The 19952-nt window shown below is 36.2% G+C and overlaps 5 protein-coding genes across 15 annotated transcripts in view; 2 read left to right on the top strand and 3 right to left on the bottom strand.

Annotated features, from left to right (window-relative positions):
- Positions 1-962, bottom strand: part of LOC105835962 — a 28402-nt gene extending 27440 nt beyond the window's left edge. For all 4 annotated transcript variants that reach the window (XM_012679655.3, XM_012679657.3, XM_012679658.3 and 1 more), the window contains exon 1: positions 59-962. The gene's annotated coding sequence lies outside the window, so the exon portion shown is untranslated. The remainder of the gene's footprint in view (positions 1-58) is intronic.
- Positions 963-2004: 1042 nt separating this feature from the next.
- On the bottom strand, positions 2005-4292 carry LOC105835981 (deoxyhypusine hydroxylase). Of its 2 annotated transcripts, XM_012679693.3 has the most exons (5): positions 4141-4292; positions 3807-3968; positions 3367-3685; positions 2954-3277; positions 2005-2761 (listed from the first exon to the last, which is right to left on the bottom strand). In XM_012679693.3, exons 3-5 carry the CDS (start codon positions 3671-3673, stop codon positions 2448-2450), a joined length of 945 nt encoding a protein of 314 aa, XP_012535147.1. In that variant the 5' UTR covers positions 3674-3685; positions 3807-3968; positions 4141-4292; the 3' UTR covers positions 2005-2447. The 2 variants fall into 2 exon arrangements, with proteins under 2 accessions (XP_012535147.1, XP_036139367.1); XM_036283474.1 differs by lacking the exon at positions 3807-3968 and having other exon boundaries at positions 4141-4276.
- A 91-nt stretch (positions 4293-4383) lies between these two features.
- LOC105835980 (uncharacterized protein KIAA1841 homolog) lies at positions 4384-8217 on the top strand. Its single transcript, XM_012679691.3, has 9 exons — positions 4384-4714; positions 5014-5800; positions 5933-6313; positions 6438-6704; positions 6771-7065; positions 7169-7397; positions 7479-7743; positions 7815-7993; positions 8090-8217. Exons 1-9 carry the CDS (start codon positions 4636-4638, stop codon positions 8191-8193), a joined length of 2586 nt encoding a protein of 861 aa, XP_012535145.1. The 5' UTR covers positions 4384-4635; the 3' UTR covers positions 8194-8217.
- A 359-nt stretch (positions 8218-8576) lies between these two features.
- Positions 8577-12493, bottom strand: LOC105835970 (lymphoid-specific helicase). 7 transcript variants are annotated; one of them, XM_028191452.1, is made up of 9 exons: positions 12365-12493; positions 12221-12265; positions 12071-12151; positions 11052-11413; positions 10366-10967; positions 9525-10138; positions 9049-9443; positions 8736-8976; positions 8577-8654 (listed from the first exon to the last, which is right to left on the bottom strand). In XM_028191452.1, the coding sequence occupies exons 3-9, from the start codon at positions 12141-12143 to the stop codon at positions 8587-8589; spliced, it is 2355 nt and encodes a 784-aa protein (XP_028047253.1). In that variant the 5' UTR covers positions 12144-12151; positions 12221-12265; positions 12365-12493; the 3' UTR covers positions 8577-8586. The 7 variants fall into 7 exon arrangements, with proteins under 7 accessions (XP_028047253.1, XP_012535129.1, XP_036139329.1 ...); XM_012679675.2 differs by having other exon boundaries at positions 12071-12265; XM_036283436.1 differs by lacking the exon at positions 12221-12265 and having other exon boundaries at positions 12365-12418.
- A 120-nt stretch (positions 12494-12613) lies between these two features.
- On the top strand, positions 12614-19301 carry LOC105835969 (sterol regulatory element-binding protein 1). The gene is made up of 8 exons (XM_012679673.2): positions 12614-12853; positions 13379-13942; positions 14840-15071; positions 15169-15566; positions 15646-16578; positions 16720-17027; positions 17731-17886; positions 17983-19301. The coding sequence occupies exons 1-8, from the start codon at positions 12754-12756 to the stop codon at positions 18334-18336; spliced, it is 3045 nt and encodes a 1014-aa protein (XP_012535127.1). The 5' UTR covers positions 12614-12753; the 3' UTR covers positions 18337-19301.
- The last annotated feature ends 651 nt before the right edge of the window (positions 19302-19952 follow it).

Here is a 19952-nt window from a genome sequence, read left to right as displayed (position 1 = left end):
ATAATTATCGTCGGTGTACTTTGGCAAGTTATTACAATTAATTGGCGACAAAGCTTACCTTATGTGAAACGGTGGTGGAACGCGCGGCGGTGAACAACGGCGGGAGCACAATACTCGACCGCGGCCGGCATGTGACTATCGCTACCGCACGTTCTCCATCGGGGAAGGAACTGCTTCGCAGTTAATATCGACCACCCCCACTTCGGTGAGAATCTTATACTTTGCAACGAGCCGTAGGCGCTTTGCGAGTACCTTGACAGAGATACCGGGAGAAATAAATCATCGTCAAGCGCGAAGTATCCCCGCGCAAAAAGATAGGGATGAGTCGTGAAGGATCTTTTCATTTGATCGCTCTGACGAATTTGTCTTCGACTCTATAATGGCGCAGGATAATATTCTGACGCAGAATAATACCCTGACTGCTAATGAATGACTTGGATGCGGAAAGCAGATTTGGGTGCGAATTGCGGTAATATTTTCGGCGCTACTTTGGAAATTACATTTGAAAGTAATCTCTGGAAATTTTGGGGGGAATTTTTAAAAATTTTAACATTATTATGTAACTTAAAAAAAAATTTTTTTCAGATTTTAAAATACGAATTGAAAGATTTTTCAGAAATGTTGATTCACTATATTTTTTCTAAAATTCTTAAGATTTATTTACATATACAGAATAGACCTGTTTTTTGTCGCTGACTACTGTACTGGTGTAATAAGTTAGAATGAAAAAAAAAAAGTGTCTTATTCTAACTTATTGCACTAATGCAGCAGTGCAGCGATAAAGAACAGCTGCTTAATGTTCCCGAATGTTTCGGCCAGACTTTGAGATTTTATAGGAAATTTAATTTTGAACAAAACATTTTCTGTAAGTCGAAAAATGCTTTCTTAAAAAATTAGCACCTAAAAATTTCTGAAATCATTGTTTTATACATTTTGACAAGCAATTGAAAAAGTATGCGTTTTTTATCATAAAATGTAGAAGCAAAAGTATTAAAAATTTATAAAAAATTAAATTAGCTTTCAAATAAGATCAAAATTATTGTAATACGTTTTACAAGTTTTGAAATAACTAAGTTTCGAAATATATTTATAAAATATCTTATAAAATCTGAAAAAAATTGAAGTATTTTTAAAAAATATAAGATAAAAAATTTTAAGAGAAAAGATGTATAGACTTCCTCAGGATTTCTGAAAAGGCTTTCTCCTTCCAATTTGTATAAAAATTTAAGAAAAAATTTTCACCAGGGATGCACGTTGCAATTACGATGCAACGCAAATATCTTCGTAAGTAAAGCATAGCACCTACGCGTTTAGTTGCCGAAGCTCTAATGAGCTATATCCATTTGTCTAATATTTACAATGTGTCAGTCTTGCTTTATCGACTCCGATTAATCGCTTCGATTATTCAGTCTAAGTCAAGTTTCTTTGTCTTCCGAATCAGAAATGTCCTTCCTCCCCCGATAATTCTCGCCCCATCGATTCAAATGTTGTCCCGACGACGCGTTATAAGGTGCGATTAATGACAAGAAGAAAAAAGAAAAATTTATCTCGACCAGCTGCATATGCGCGGAAAGTATGAAGAATCGTACTCACAGTGTACTCACAGTGATAGAGACTAACAAATGTATGCCAATGAATGCGCGTTGCGGCACGCGATATTCATGAAATCGAACGCGGACAATTTCGAAATTCCATCACGGGGAATTCCGTTCTTTTCGAGCGCGATTAAAGAGAGAGATTTCGAATGAACGAAACTCTCGAGCGACGACTGCAGAAACGAAGTGCGACGGTTGATCGATTTCGCCTTGTAATGCCCGGCATTCGTATCGCGAGTTTTATCAAGCTCATTCGCTATTAGCGGTGCACCCGCATACAACAGCACCGCGATTTAATCTGCCGATTTTACCGTTTTCTTGGAAAAAGAAGTCGTCTTGCATTACGACAAATTGCATAAGGTAAACGTCCCAGTGACAAAACATGTACCCAAGCACTTATACAAACTTATTACTAATCTCAAATACTTTATCATATTTAAATTGGATTACAATCTTCAATATTTGCAGAAAGATATTACAATTAAATGTTTAATTATATTAATAAGATTCTGGATACAAATACAAGTCTGGTCACTTGATGTTTATTGTACCCTCATGATCGGTTCAATACCGAAGTTCCTAATCAAGTCGTATTGCTAGAGTTTCCAATTATTGAATTCAATTATAAGTACAAATCTATCTTTAGTTTCATAGAAGGAAAGAGGAAAATATATCTAAGATATAAAAAATGTAACAATTCTTTACTTTTAGAATATTGCGTGAAAATTCTGCGAATGAAATTTTTGATTTGATCAAGAGGAATAATTTACATTTTTCTTCTTTCTCGGAATGGAAAACGTATATATATTATATAATATATATAAATAAAACATTTCAATAAAACGGATATCTTCACGCAGTGGAAAGCTTGGCTAGCGTATCCGCATACTGAAATTGCTCACTGTTCTCATAGTCGCATATGTCCAAGGCAATGACGCAGCTTTCGCGAACGACTCTTTGACTATCTTTAAGATATTCGTACAATATATCGTAGGACTCTGCATTGCCGATGCAGCCCAAGGCTTCCGCGCATTCATGTCTGACCATCTCGTTTTCCTCCGTGTTCTCCAACGATGCTCGTAATGCTGGCACGGATAGTTCGCTTTTACATTGTCCTAGCACGAATGCTACCTCGTGCCTAAACAGGGCACTGCCAGCCTTCAAACCTGTGCGTAGGAAATGACACTCTGTTAACATTAGCGCTCTTAAACCAAGAGTGTGGTCAAGTTGATGCTGTAAATACTAAGAAGCATTCTTTAACTAGTCAATTAATAAAATTCTTTGTTCCAATTAATCAAATTAGATGCTTCGAAGCATTTGTAGGGTTAAATTGACTATATTATAATTAATTTAATTACCTTCGGTAAGGATAAAAATACTCTGTTTGGTGCCCAAGTTTCTCAATGAAAACATCGCTTTATATCTGTCAAATAGTGACTTGGACTCATCCAGGAAAATATCCCTCAGCACATTCGCATCTTCTATCTTTGCTGGTGGCGCGGGATCGATGGTCGTGTAGATAGGATTATGTTGAATGTCCCCATCACTATCATTAGAATTTAACCATCTTAATCGATTCAGGGCCAACTCGCACGTCTCCGCTACTTCAGGCACTGGATCCTTGCAATATTTTTCCAACAACGGAATCACCCTTGAGTCACCAATAGCACCCAATGCTTCTCCTGGCAATAAAAAACAAATTTCTTATTCTTTTAATTTCTTTTCGAGTAGATTATCAAAGGATTGAGCATACAACATACTAAACACGTACCAGCTTCGTGACGTACCATCGGCTCCTGCGACAAATCCTCTAGGACACTCGTTAAGGTACTGATGGCAGCAGGATCTTGCATCTGACCCAGACAGTACGCAAGCTCATGTTTCAACAATGCTGATGGATCCTTGAAGCATGCGCGGATCTGATCTATCGCCGTTGCACCACCAATGTTCTTTAAAGTGAACAGAGCGCGGAATCTCTCTTTTAGAGGCTTGGTGGAGTCATTAAGCAATTCACCTATAGCTAAGATATTGTTTTCACTTGCTTGCATTTTTCCGTTAAATTGGTCCATAAAATTCATATTGACAACATTCTAAATAAGAAAATTCAAAATATTTAGGAGGTCTATGAAAATAAACATATAAAACATTCTAAATCTGCAACTATAAAAATAAAAGCTAACTTTTTATATGGTAATTATTTAGTTTAGCTACCTTAAACCAAAATCGATGAGATTATGCTCTTTCGATGGGTTTTTGCATAAAACGAACGGATCTGACAGAAAAGTTTCACTCTGCCTCAGAAAGCGAGATATCAATTTGTCAATTGTTAAAGTTGACGATTAATCAGGTTATCTCTTTAATATAAATAATTATCTAAAATTAAATAAAAATACCAAAAATTAAATAAAAATATAGTGCATAGTTGAAAAGTAGTTGCAAGATAAAATTTTAAATTTTAAATATGTAACTACACAACAAAAATTAAATTAAATTATTGTACACATTGAAAACATTTGCTACAAAGTATTTATTAGATTCTTCTTACCAATTCTCGACTAAAATCCTTAATTAGATATATAAGTTGGACAAACGTGACTAAAATATTATAATTAATTATATTCTACTCATTTCAATGCGGCAATATTTTAGGTTATCAAGCCATGCTCGTAAAACTGAAATCACGGCACACCAAAGCGAGAGTGCGAGGGATGTATTTCATGTTGATTTGTTGGACAATTATGAGTTTCTTATGAGTTTTGGAACGCAATCAGCTGATCGAGAGAATCGTTTTATCGGAGAGGACTAGAGGTGACTAGAGGAGCGAAGGATGAAGGCGTTCTTAACAATTCCTAACACAATATTACATAATTATTCGAACGACTCTTCGATTTTTTTGTATTAAAATTCTTGTGACAATCCTGTGATCTTTGTATTGCGAGGTCTATATCGGAGTAGAATAAAATGACATGAAATTTTGCGGTGCTGCACACAAGTAATCTTTACACAACAAGAAAATTGAATCGCATCTCTCGTCCTCGACATGGAGTCGGAGAAAGTCAACAATTTCGCTTTGAACGCAAGTACAATATTAAAAGCGTGTGCCACGACGAGCAACGAAGGTACATGTAAACCTATTGATATGGTAGATCGCACCGAATTTAGATACTGGATGCTGCACCTATATTTCGAAGTGTTTTGACATGATTTCTCCATGTATACTCTCATCTAATCTCGTTAGCACAGTACTTTTGTTAAATTTTCGAGTCGCACGTTATCAGTAACTGTGTACCGAGTAGAGCAGAGTAGAGAGGTTCAGCGGAGCGATAGCTGCACTAAAATGGGTTGGAGTCGCGTCGCACGACGCGCGACGTGACTTCCAGAAATTTCCGACAGTAATAACGAGACACTTTGAATTTAGCCGAGAGATTACGAAGCCTCCAGGAGAACTCCAAGCACTCCATGTTGACGATCGGGGCGTTTTTCGATTTCATGAGGACCGCGTACCAGGTTAATGACAGCTGCGAGGGCCTGGCCACGATACTCAGCGCCAACAGCGAGATTGACTGGCACGAGTTGGCGAAAATTAACTTAAACCTGGAAACGCGCGGGGACAATACCAGACCCGTCGTCGGTGACGACTGCAGTCCCGAGAACGCTCAAGAACAGCGGAATGAGAATGACAATCCCGTACACGCATTACTGACGCGAACGCAAAGTAACAAGGAGGCGAGCGCGTGTACGTCGAAAAGCGCGGTAGGCTCGCAATCTTTTACGGTATCCTGTGACAGCAATGCAGCTTCTGACACGTGCAACGAAAACGGCTCTTCGAAGGAATTTACAAGTACGGAGAGTTCCTCGAAACGTCTGGAGATGGAAGATGGTGTTAAAGAAACAAATCAATTATCAGGCGATCAGGTTCAAAACGAAAAGGGAAAGATATCGCAGACCAAGGAATACTTGGAAGAAAGTGAAGGTGGTCTAGCAAAAGTTGTGAAGGAGCATCTGAGAGACATTTTGCACGAGGGATTGCTGGACTCTGTTTTGCCGTACATGGTTCCAAAGTCCGCCCTGTCACAGCCGATTATTAAAAAGCCCGCTGCAGACGTTAAAAAGAGTTTTTCTTCGAATAATGTAATCGAAAATAAGGCTTCAACTCATAAAGAGAGGGACAAGGAGAAGAACAAGATGAACAGGAAATTGTCGGAGTAAGTATCTCTTAACTGCAATTACACTTTTTGCATTTTGTTACATAAAGTAAAAAGATTTTTTAATAAATTGACAAATTTACGTCAAATTTGCCTAATAATTTACTTTTCTTTACGTTTATTGTATTGCAGGAACGAAGTGGAAATCCATGTATGTGATGAGGATAAAAATATCAGGAAGAACTTTCGATGTCCACAGAAACTTCTCATACAAAAGATGTGTTATTTTGCCGATGTCACAGCGGGGCAGAAACTTGACGAAATCGATATATCGGTGCACTGCGACGTGGTTATTTTCGACTGGCTGATGAGATGGGTAAAGAAGGACATCATAAAGAAGTCGGAGTGGCCAGTTTTGGAGGCGAACAATGTCATTCCAATAATGGTGTCTGCCTGTTTCCTACAAATGGAACCACTCTTAGAAACTTGTCTTCAATATTGTCACGACAATATGTCAGATATCTTGAAGACGTCAACAATTTTGACATGTCTGGATGATAATCTTCTTACGAGGCATGCATTTTTTTATTGTCAAAGCTTTATTTATATTTCGCACATGATAAACTATCAGAGTAATAACATATAATTAGTTAAATATTTCTTTTTTATTTTTATTAACATTTACAATTATTCGTAGACTGGCTGAATTGTTTACTAACGAAGATGTTGAGATGCTAAAAGATAAGAAAGATAAAATTCAGAGTCGTTTGTTCTGTAAGTTAATCTTGTCTCTAGTGGAGGCTACTCCAGATAATAAAAAGGGACACTATAGCTCATTGGCTATGATGTTTAGATGTGGAAAGTGTGGCAAGAATGTCATACAATCGATTTCTGATCTTGTGCCTTGTGTTCCAAGTGCAATGAAAATTAATAACAAGGGTGCTGTTCACAGCAAGCACGTCAGGTAAGCACGTGCGTTTTTATAACACAAATATTATACATAAAAGATATCTAAAAGATAATTCTGCAGAGATTTGACTTGGACGTTGAACGATTATGTCGTTGCCTTGCGATCGGAGTTGCGTTCTTGGCGCAAAGTGTATTGGAGATTGTGGGGAGACTGCCATTTTCTATTTTGTCGACAATGCAATGTGTACTTTCCAATCCATCAGATCGATTGGTGCTGCTATCACCCGGAATCTGCGCAATTTTTCGTAAATGACCAACAAAGGCCTACGCCATTTCCACTAGGAAGATATCCGTGTTGTAGTCAATCTGCTTACAGATTTGAAGTGTTATCCAATCCAAGTGGATGCAAATACAAAGTTGGTATCAGCATTATTTGTTGTATTATAACATAAAATTTATTTTTAATATAAATATAAATATGTATATATATAAGTTTGTAAAGGTTTTTATTTTCTTCAGGAGCATACACCAGATATAAAAGGCGAGAAGGAATTAAGTATTTTAAATATTTTGAAGGCGCATAGAGAAGTAATAACTTCGGAAGCGCCCCACCTCCTGTTTCCCGAAAAAATCACACGGTTAATAACACGCGATCCATCTCTTCGTTCAGGTAAATTGGTGTGCAAAGATACAATGTGGTGGAACGGCATAGAACTTATGCCCCAACGACCGAAACTTGGTTTACTCGGTAAATTGTCAGCTTAACGCTTCTCTATGTACATACAAAAAAATGAAACTTTACAGTGTAGAAAAAAAATTATGAAAATAGGAAAAATTTGGGGAGGTTCTGGACTTCGTCGACTGCTCCAGGCGCAAGATTCGCAAAAGTCTTTACATAAACTTTATCGACGGATTTCTACAACCACCGACGTTTCATCTCCCACGGATTCGATTACGGACGAGGACGATGAAGACGATGGCGGAACCGTATACGAGGACAGCAGCGTAGACGACGAATCTTACTATAGTGAAGAATCCAATACGTTATGCGCTTTGAAATCGATAGCTAAAGCAAAGCATCAAAATAGTCACAAGTAACAAATCGTATCAATGCAATAGGAAGAATTTTTTGTAACATAAAATGTTTATACATTTTTTTGTTCAGAAGCAACGGTAGATGTTGGAGCGGGAATTTGAATATAAGACATAATCAAGATAATCAGAGAGATTTTGAGGAAAGAGCCGCGGCGCAGATGATAGCTCTTCTGACGAAAAGAACAGTCACCGAAAACTCGCTTTCGAAATTGAATAACAAACAGAGCTGTAAAACTAAACAGCCTGTTGGTAAGTTTCTCTCAATATGTATTTACGATTATATTATATATCCAAAATAAGTACATAAATATTTATTGCGTAAATAACATATTGAAACTAAAACAGGTGGAACGTATATAAAACTAGAAGCCGAGTTTCGCGAACGATTGGCCCAGTCTTGTAAATACAAGAATCCTCTAGTAGGAAAGATTCGTATCAAAAATAAATAAATCTTGATTTATACATAGAAAATAGTTGAAAATTTATTTGAAGTATTGTTGAATAAATTTTGTTGATTTTATACAAGGAAAGAAAGAGGATATATACTGCCATAACGCATATTTCATTAATAATTAAATAAAGAGTAGGATAAGTGATTTTAACTTCTTTTTCAATACAAACGTTTTAATAGAAAATTGAATAAATAACATATAAAAGTAAAAATGAGTTTTTTAAAGTCATTATTGTGTATTATTTGTATTACTTATATATGTATTAATAGACTTTGCTTAATGTTTATGAAATAATCGCTTTCTTGTTTGACAATTTAATTTGTAATTTTGAAATAAATATATCATATACGTTTAATTTGTATTTATGTATTCTTTATGTATCCTTGAAAATTATCTGTCATGATTGATAATCATATCACTTCTATCCAACAGTTTGTTCAACTCCATCTCTGTAAAAACTACAAAAAAAATTGATTTAGTTTCAATAATTCTTTATATACGTTTATTACTTAGATAAATATACGACGGCAAGAAATTACCTTCCTTTTCAGATGTGACAACTTTGTATTCTTTGGATTCCATTAGTTTCTTCAAATCGAATAAACTATCTTTACCAAATACTTCAGAAATAACCATTTTTTCTAAAATACGTTTAGCTTCAGCTCGCTTAATAATCGCTTCGTCAATCGTTCCTCTGGTACACAGTCTGTAAATGACTACAGGTTTTGTTTGTCCTATTCTATGACATCGAGCCATGGCTTGTATGTCCGCTTGTGGATTCTGTTAAAGAGCAAGTATGAAGTAAAATATGGATAATGGTATATATGGAAAAAATCATTGATATTAACTCACCCAATCACTGTCATATATAATAACAGTGTCTGCACCAATTAAATTTAATCCAACTCCACCAGCCCTTGTTGATATAAGGAACAGAAATATATCAGAATCATTATTAAAGGCATTGATACGTTTTTCTCTTTCTTCCATCTTAGTTAACCCATCTAATCTGACATAATTATAATCTCGTAGTGAAAGATAATCCTCAAGCATGTCTAAGATCATAGTCAATGTTGAAAATAACAAAATTTTATGACCTCGTGATTTAAGTTTCGTCAGCATAGCATCTAATACTAAAAGTTTTCCAGAACTTTTGATTAAATCATTGTCAATTTTCGGTAACCCGGTTCGATCCAATGGACAATGAACCAAATATGGGTGATTCACGATCCTTTTATACATTGGAACTAGAAAATATAAATAAAAGCAACGAAATAACAAAAAATTATAAAATTACATGCATGAAAGTACTAAGAAGCAACACTTACTTCTATTATGAGTCTGAATGCAGACAAGGAAATCTCTATTACGTTCTGTAACATCAGTATATTGTTTCCATTTTGCTAATTGTAAGTTTTCAATTTCTTGTAATAAAGTATTCGATGCTGTTTCCTGGGACACGTTTTTAGAAGATCCATAAATCTCTCCATACTTCCTTAAAACGCACTGTCTTTTTGGTCTCTCACCATACACATCTATAATCGGATCTGGTTTTTCGATTTTGCTTAGCATTTCTAAGTCATAATTTAATACGGCCTTATATAAATCATGTTGCAATTCTGTGAGTGGCGCATAAACAACTAATTCTTTCTTAGGAGGAATTTCTAGACAAACATCAGCTTTTATCCGTCTTAACATAAATGGCTTTAATATTTCGCGTAAGGACGATAACACATGTTTCTCTTTTTCCTGCTTCAGAACTTTTTCAGTGGCATCCTCATGCTGAAGTTCTTTAACATCAAACCATGATTCAAACGTATCCAAATTATCAAAGAGTTCTGGCATTAAGAAATTCAAAAGAGACCATAATTCAGATAAATTATTCTGAAGTGGTGTTCCAGTTAGTATTAGCCTATTCATGGATCGTAGAGTTTTCAGTGCCCTAAAAAATAAATACTATACAATGATCTTAATTTTAAGAGTAAAATAATACAAAAGCTTGACAAAGCCATTTTCAAGATTAGACATATATTTTTTAAGTTACTACTAAATATATATTGAAATGTCTATTATTTTAATACAATAAACTTGTAATCAGTTTTAAAAGTAACTATTAAAAACCACTGATTTATTTTTAATTAATGTTATTAACTTTTAACGGCTACATACTTGACTAATTTACAGTTATAATTTTTTATTCTCTGTCCTTCGTCTATTACAATGTATCTCCAGTTTTGCATCTGAAGGAATTTAACTTCACGTAGTGGTATTTCATATGTAGTGAGTACAACAGGCTGCACCCTATTATTTTCGACAAGGTATGTCCGTTGAATTCTTTTGCGTATAATTTCTTTTTCTTTTGGCGTGCCATAGAACAAAATGACCGGTATATCGGGAGCGAATCTTTTAAATTCTCCGAGCCAATTCGGTATGGTGGAGAGAGGAGCGATTATCAAATAAGGTCCCGTTTGTTTCTTCTCTACAAGATAACATATCAATGCTATTACTTGTACCGTTTTTCCGAGTCCCATTTCGTCCGCCAGGATTCCGCTCAGGGCGTTTTCATAAAGTATCTTTAACCATTCTAAGCCCGCTTTTTGATAATCGTACAGCTCGCCGCGAAAGTATTTTGGTACAACAGTGTTATTGTTTTCAGCAATTGCTTCCTCTGTTGGATCTTCCTCAGTGTCCAAGTCCGCGGTTAATTCAGCCTCGATCTCATCCACACTCAGATTTTTCTTATCCTTCGTGGCTTGCACTTGTTTCGTTATCTGTAAAAAATTTAATCAACTTTAAATTGTCTCTGTACATAAAATTAATTGATATTATTTAAAAGATGAAATCTTACGACTCACTTCTGTAGATATGTATTCTTTTATATCGTATTTTTCAATGTCACCTCTGTTTTGTTGTTTTTTTTTCTTATTTGGTGATATATTTTCATCGTTGACAGGTTCCCTGGGCCTCTTTTTGTTTTTTTTATTTTGATTATCTTCAATTTTATTTATCAGATAAGATGAAAAAAACTTGCTCTTGTTCAACAAATGCATTAGCCGCTTGTACCTTTGCTCGTGAGCTTCTCTATTATATTCCTCTTCCTGAAGCTGTTTGTTTATTAGCTCATCTTCATTATAAATTCTTCGTTTCTTTAGCTTTTTCTTTTCTTCCAAGGGAGTGTTATTAAATTTAACGTCACTGGGGACAATTAATGTATCCTCTATGAAAGAAAATAAAACATTTTAGATAACTGTTATTATAAAGAGAATATAAATATCTGTTATTAGATATATTAGAAAGATTACAGTTAGCCCCTTTATTATTATTCTTTGAATTTTAGAGTTTGAAAGTTCTTAATTAAATTTTTGAAATTTTGCAATGAAAATTCAAATATCACATATTGATTTTTGTATTTATTTGTAAGTATATATATCATAAATTATTTATATTTATAATGTTTATTTCTATGTAAATTAACTTTAATCTCAGATAAAATATTTACTTTATCTAATTCTACATCAGTGGAATCGATATCGTATATCAGGAATTTCATAACATGCATTGGTATGCATGAACATGTGGGATTCCATTTTGAAATAACTATTTTATTTAAAATGCATTCAAGCGATCTCAAGTTGCGATTGTCAGTTAGTCGGAAAGCTAACACATTTTACGTATGTGTTTTTTTCATAACAGATCGTTAAAATCTTCATTTTATTCGAAGCCGTTTATTCACCTTGAGTTCACGGAGGGATATTTATAAATACCACGTGATATTTAGTTCGGAGCAAATGTATAGAAATATATATATAAATGTAATCGTTTGTCCTTTTTTCTTTTTAATCGATGTAAAGACGTTAACTGAAGGCAATTTTACCTGTTATGTTAGAGTAATAGTTTCCAGAATCATCCATCGTATTCTGGTTATCACAAGCAGCTTGTTGAAACATGAAGTCGCCTGTTGAAATTATTTCGGTTACCGGTTTAAATAAGACGTTACAAAAGAAGTCTTATTTAAATTAATAACCGAAATAACTGCAATGCCTGGAGCAAAGCGAGCCCGTCAGGTGCGCTTGTTGAGATAAACGAATGAAAACATACTTCTATTTAAGTTAATATTGAATAAGATTAATGATCACAGATGACTGACAACGACCAGAACGAGACTCACCTCACGGGACTGTCAACTGAAATGACCGAATTGCCGCCAAATGCGAGGAAAGAAGAAAATGAGCAGAGCTGATAACCGCTGGCCGTGAAAGTCACCAGGTCAGGGACTTTTTTCCGCGTCTCCACTTCCCTTTGTGCCGAGGAGAAAAAAGTGACACGAGTCCCAGCTGCGTGGGTTTAGGAACGCGCGCCCGCTGATGACGCAACATCGTCCGATCGGCGGCGGCGACGCGGATTGGTCGCACGACGGTCGTACGATTGTTTGTAATTTTCCGGCTACTACGTTTTGACGTATCTTCGTACGTATCCGTACGATTGTGCTCCGCGAAAATTGACGTTTTGCAAGTTTCCCCCGACGTGACCGCGGACGGCTAGTGGCCGACGACGACGATGGCAGATCCCGGCGGCTGGGCACCGGCCCAGGAAAATGACTTTTCCAGTTTTCAGTCGGGTGACAGCTTTAATTTGAACGAAGTCACGGGCATCGACGGTAGGTCCTTTGCGTTCCGGTTTTTGTTTTTTCTTTTAACAGACTACCATTCTCTCTGTCTTTTTTTTTCCTTCATCTCTCCTTTCTTCCTTTCTCCATTTCTTTCTCTTTTACCCTCTCACACCCACGAACGGGTAGTATTTCTCACGCGTATTTCGAGAAGATAACGTGACGTCTTACCGTCAGGTATTGCTCTGCTCCGTTTGTTAACAAACATCTCTTATCTGTTCACTTGTCGCCGATACGTTTGTTTGGAAGCATCGTGAAAATCACGCGACGTCATTGATTACGTAGCTGAATAATGATTTTCCACCGCTCTGCATAATTATGTCACTCCATGTAAAGTTATTATTCATTCAAAATTTCTGATTTTATATAATTTTTTAACAAAATATTATACAAAATTAATAAAAGGATTTTAAAAGTAGAAATTGATATTTTTTATTTTATAGACGCTCACGTTAATTATTTTGTGTTATTTTTATTTTTATTTATTGATAAGTTGTAACAATTGTCAACTTGCAGATCTTCTTACGAATTGCGAGAATGAGTTGCTAAAGAATGAGCTCTTTAGCGATGAGGCACTGCTCTCTGAACTGGAGGAGCCGATGCCAGTGGACAGGGACACATTTGACTTCCTGAATCTCAATAATAATGAATTCAAGGATTTTAAAGACTTTAAGGATCCATCAATCCTCGAGCCACCGACGAATACAAATAACGTTATGGTGACACAACCGACGGATGGCAGTCAACCACCTGTCTACGTGCAGCAGCAAGACATTGCATCGGCAGTGTCGCAAAGCAACAACAGGCAGCCTCAGCAGAGAATAGTTGCCTCGGCGAATCCCACGGTATTCAGCTCGCAGTACGCGATACCACAGAACACCGTCAACTTCAACGTACAGTCGCCAAACGTCGTGACTCTTGCTCCGGTCGCGCAACAGCGACAGTTACTTTTGCCAGCGAAATTAATAAAATCAGAGTCACTTGTGTACGCGAAGGGTGGACAGACCATCACATCGACTTCTGTTCCACATCAGATACACACTCTCGTAAACACCACAAGTGGGACGGTGTTGACCACTGGTAAATAATATGTAAAAATAGTTATTTAACAGATATATCATTATATTTAATAATAATAATAATACAGGTGAAGAACAATAACGAGCAATAGTAGTTAAAGTATAAATTTAAAAAATTGATTACCCAGATGAAAAATCTTAACATTATTTTTATTTTAAGATTTATAATAGAGTATTTTTATTTTAAGATTTATAATAGAGTATTATAAGTCTCAAGGTCTAAAATTATTAATTCTAAATTTAATTATTGTAACATACAGCAATCATCAAACAATTAATGCTTAAAATACATGCTTACATAATTGTAGTGTTAGACAATAATCTTAGTGCAATTATTATTGAATACATTTCAGAAATTAATTATATTTCTGATTATTTTTGTTTATATTTATTAATAATAATGCTGCAATAATATTACAATAAAAATAATAATACAGATCAAGAGAACAATAATAAACAATGATTAAAGTATAATTTTTAAAGACTGATTAGGATAAGAACGCACGCAGAAAAATATTAGCATTATTTTTATTTAAAAATGTAATGTATAATATATTGTGTTATAAATCTGAATCTAAAAATTTTGGGATTATTAAATTTTTTAATTTAATTTGTAACAGCAATCTTCAAAAAATTGATGCTTAAAGTATATATTTAATTCTATTAAGACAGAATCATTTTAGTACAATTATTGTACAATTATTGAATACATCAGAAATTAATTTTATGATTATTGTAAAAATCATTTTTTATGATTATTGTAAAAAGCGAGATTCATAATTATATTGATTTTATTATATTTATATAACCATGAATAATTATCGTTATGCGAAATCTATCTGAGAATGCAAATTTTTATCTTGTAACATGCAATTAATACTATTCTATTTGATTCAAGGAATTCCTGTGGTGCTGGATACTGACAAGGTACAAATTAATCGTCTGAACACAGGCGCGCACGTTGGCGTACCGAGGGTAAGGGAGGTGAAACGCAGCGCTCACAATGCTATCGAGCGTCGCTATAGGACATCGATCAACGACAAAATAATCGAGCTGAAGAATATCATAGTCGGAGTCGACGCCAAGTTGAACAAGTCGGCTATCTTACGAAAGACCATCGACTACATTAGGTAGTGGATACATAAGATTTTTTATTTTATCTCGCAGCAATAATTTAAAATCATTAATAAAACAGTGGACAACTAATTGCTTCGTGCAACGCAACAGGTATCTGCAGAACACCAATGCGAAATTGAAGGCAGAGAACATGGCGTTGAAGATGGCCGCGCAACGGCAAAATCTTCGCGATTTGCTGGTGTGTGGCGAGCTGACACCTCCGCGCTCCGATTCAAGCGAACCGTCTCTATCGCCCGCACCTGCGCCACTGTCACCGCCATCCCCGTCGTCGATGAAGGATGATTCGACGGACGCACTACACAATCTGCACCCAGTCGCCACTTCGTCCACTGGTGGGATGAGAGACCACACTCGGCTGACGTTGTGCGGATTCATGTTGTTATTCCTGGCGTTCAATCCTCTTGGTATCCTTGTAAACAACATTGGCAGATTCAATTACGATTACGTGAACACGAAATTGGACGGACGGACGATACTCAATTATCAAGGTAATGAACACAGTGGATTATTTGCTCGCGATTTTAATAAGTTGGTTTTTTGTTGCTAATATTTTCTTATCAATTATAGATCAGCTAGAATCGGACAAACAAGTATGGAGCAACGTTATTCTCTGGTTTACCAACCTGATACTTTTGGCGGTCGGTTTGTGTAGGCTGTTACTATATGGAGATCCAGTTTTACCTACCGACAGCAAGATCTTCCTCGAGATACGTCGCTGGAGACGGCAGGCCGAGTTTAACATATCCAAGCACGAATGTAACCAAGCTTATCGCGATTTGCACCAATGTTTGCAGTACTTCGGCCGGTCCTTCCCGCTGTCGCGCACGGAGATATTTCTTGCTACCACGTGGCAAATAGTACGGCAGACTCTTCACAAGTTGTGGCTGGGCAGATGGGTCATGCAGATTAGCAAATGGCTGTCAGAGAAGTCGGAACGGCAGCAGGCGGAAACGTGCGCCGTAGAGCTTGCGATCGTTTATCAGCACATGCTCTGTCTCCGCATGTCCGAAGGAACAAAGGATTCGACCTTGTATCTCGCTCTTTGCGCCATCAATTACGCGGAGGCTGCCGGTGAGAGTGTGCCGAAGCCGCTCCTGGCGGAGATTTACGTGAACGTCGCCCTTTGCTTGAAGCAATCCTTTTTTCCGTATATACATAAATATTATCTGGGCAAGGCGCGTGCCTTACTCTCCTCATGCGCCGTTCCTCCGAAACTGAAATGGATCATGACCGATGAAGGCGCGAAATTCTTGGCGTCGCAGAAGTGGCAGTACAAGAGGCAGTCTGATAGCGAATTCACGTCGCAGAGCAGTCGAGCAGATCCGCTATCATACGCAGCTCGCGCGTATAGGGATCATCTGATCGAGCAGTGTCTACGTTTGTTAACCGGCACGGTCGGGGAATGTCACGCGTCTTCCGTACTCGAATTGGGACGGACGATCATGGCATCCGCGGAGGTGGAAGCCTGTTTCCCATGTGCTGATAAGATCAACGTAGCAAGTACGAAAAAAATATCAAAACCACAAGATATCTCATATTTTTTAAAATTATGCTATTGTTTTATATGTTATTATAATTATATGCATTTATTATACATTATTATACATCGAGCAATATATTTTATTTTTTATTTTTTTGTAGCGTGCGAAGATGAGATTGGATTATGGTGGGGAGCGGTGATCTGCGCTGCCGCGAGTTGGAGATTGGGGGAGGAGGACACAAACGCATGGAGCATTGTGGAGAATAAATTCCCGTACGACAGAAACTTCCAAGTTAGCGACAGCAATAGCAGTAACAGCCCATTACCTCATGCTGTACTCAGTGTTCTTCAGGTGGCAAAACATCCTACGAAAATAGTTTCTATGCGTTTCCTCGATCAAGCAGGTCTGCTGCTTGAGCAGTCCATGGTGTACTATCATTGCAAGGAGCAGTCGTCGCAGCAAGTCTTGGTAAGTCAGTAGAATAAAGTTTAGCTTCAATAATTTCGTGTTGTCAATATCGTTTCTCTAAATGTGATGTGTGATCTGCGTCGACTTGAAAAAACATTAAATGTAATGACGGAACTTGATGGAGTAAAGTAAATGATAGCTCCTTGTCTGTAACATTCGATTGAGTATTTTGTAACTGCAATCGATGTGAGCTCTGATCTTGACTGTGACAAAATAAATACTAGTGTTCTTTACGAGTTAAATTGTGCTTCGAAGTCTGCTACTTTTTTCCCTGGCAAATGACTTTATTTTGAAGTTCCTAATTTAATCAATTGTTCACTCCTTTCTCACACAATGAATTAATAAATAAATAAAACAGTATATATCTGCAAAAGAGCTGATAAATTTCAAGTTCCGACATTAATTGTACGTTGTGTGCTTAGAATAAACATTACATTTTTTGTTTATACATATGTGCGGAGGGTAACTTCTCTCGAGCGTAAACCGTGCTACTGTTTATCTGTTACAAGTGTGCATTGTAGTTGCATTGCATGAAATATAACTATGCAATACTCCTGCAGTGCAACTCCTGTGGCAGGTCGCAGCACCATTTATATATGTGTATAATAATTGTATATATGTAATAATTTTTGCGTCTATTTTGTATGAATTGTGCGTGCAAACATTCCTCGCTTCCTACTAATTCATCTTGCTTATTTTTCAGCTTACCCAATTACTGGTTTGTGACTGGCTCCTCGAGTTACGCACGATTCTTTGGCAAGAGGTGGACGCAGAGCCGGAGAGATCGGTCGCGAGCGTGTCTCTTGCTGGATTCCAGCGTGATTTAGCATGCTTGAGACAATTGTGTCAGCACATCCCCGTAAGTGCGAATTTATGATTTCTATTTTAATTCATAATTAAGATGACCCTACAAGAATTCTAACAGTAAAATAAAATTTTATACTTTTATTTTTAGTCTGTATTGGCTCGAGTGTTTTTGTACGAAGCTACGGCGCGCATCATGGCCGGAGCGACGCCGGTGAAGACTCAAATCTTACTGGATCGAAGTCTACATCACAGAAACTCGCGCTCTTCGATCATATGCGGAAAGGATCGGTCGCAGGAGCAGAACAACAGCGAGAGGGAGCATGCGGTCGCTTTGTGTCTGGCATGCAGACATCTACCGGCGTTGCTGTTAGCCTCACCGGGCGAACGCGCCGGGATGCTCGCGGAGGCTGCCAAGACGCTCGAGCGAATAGGAGACAGGAAACGCCTTCAAGAATGCTACAAACTGATGCGGCAGCTGGGTTCCGCAATCACTGTTAATTAACGCGATTGCTCGACATATTTTTGCATCTATATTACGTAGATGTTATTAATTCTTTTGGTATAAAACAGTGCAATGAAGAAACATAGTCAGAAAAAAAGAGTTTTTTCTATTTTTGGCATATATGCAACAGGCTAAAATGAACTTTTTTTCTGGGCGCTAACTCAAAGGGTTAAATTACATATACTTACTTAAGTTATTGAGTTACATATATTCATTTATAACAGGTGGATTTAGACGCAACTTTTGTTCTATTTTACAATGAAATCTTCCACTAAATCGTTAAATTTTACTTTATTTACTTTTTTGCATCATATATTACATTGCTTCTAAAACAGTTATTTTAGTTACTGTGTCTAGTTCGTGACACAAACATTAAAGGGAGAATTGTGTGGGCACAAAAAAGAGATCCTTCTTCTCAATCTTTAGCCTTTTGTCAGAAGCGTGCTGATTTTTCTGCACGTTTCTGTTGTGTGCGCTTTTTAACATTTTACAGATATGAAACCTACAGTTTAACGTCAATTCCAAACGGCCAAATTAGAGGATTCTCATGACAAGATCTCTCGATGGTTTGTCATTGCCTTGCAAGATGAATAATTGACAAATTGAATTAAAAGTTGCATCTAAATTCCACATCTCATTGTATATAGGGCATTTAACTTATACAGGATAAACATTGTATATTGTACCTTATATATTGTGTTTTTATTTTGTAATTATTCCTCGTATTCTTGTTATGAAATAGATTTTGTTTAGGTATATAATGCTACTCAATTACTTATTTAGAGACTATTTAATTTAATTATATATTTAATTACCTATGCAATTAGGTATAATTAATTAAAACATGTGTTTAATTACCTATGTAATTAGGTATAATTTATATATCTTTTTATTGTAATAAATGACATGTAACGATAATGTAAGGAAATCAGTTGACTTTATAAATAGTTATAGAAATTTCAAAATTGTAATTAATTTAAATCTTCTCATTCAAAATTTCTTAAATAACTTCATATATATATATATATATATATATATATAATTATCTAATATTTTCAAAAAATTATATAAATACATATCTCAGCAAATACAGAACTTGATATTGCAGCAATATCGCGGTTATAAACGAAGTAGAAGAGGAAGAATTTGCCCAGATTAGTAGATTTATAACTAACCTGGGCAAATTCTTTCTCTTCTACTTCGTTTATAACAATTTTTCGAGTAACTAAATCATCGTTGCTATCATAAATTTACGCGACCGCAAAATCCATTGCTATCAATATTACTATCAGTATTATTTATTTTAATAATTAATACATTTAATTAATACTGGTACGAGGACTTTTTCTCGATAGAACCTTTGCCATCAATCAATTTCAAAACTCGAATGACCGCATTGACCGCAATTCCTGTTCCGGACAGGTTGAAGAACGCGTGTTTAGTCATTGACATACAGTCATACAACAAAAACAAAAATAATAAAACTCGAGTAAATTGCACAAACCATATACGAACGAATATCTTAAATAAAGACTTAAACAATAATATTTAAACAAGCAAATAACGTTAATATAAAACGTAATACAAATTTTACGATATTTTTGAAACAATCGACT

Source organism: Monomorium pharaonis, chromosome 1, assembly GCF_013373865.1.
Source record: "Monomorium pharaonis isolate MP-MQ-018 chromosome 1, ASM1337386v2, whole genome shotgun sequence".
Taxonomy (NCBI): Eukaryota; Metazoa; Arthropoda; class Insecta; order Hymenoptera; family Formicidae; genus Monomorium; species Monomorium pharaonis.
Note: the sequence above shows the minus strand (reverse complement) of the source record. Positions and strands in the feature narration are given on the sequence as shown.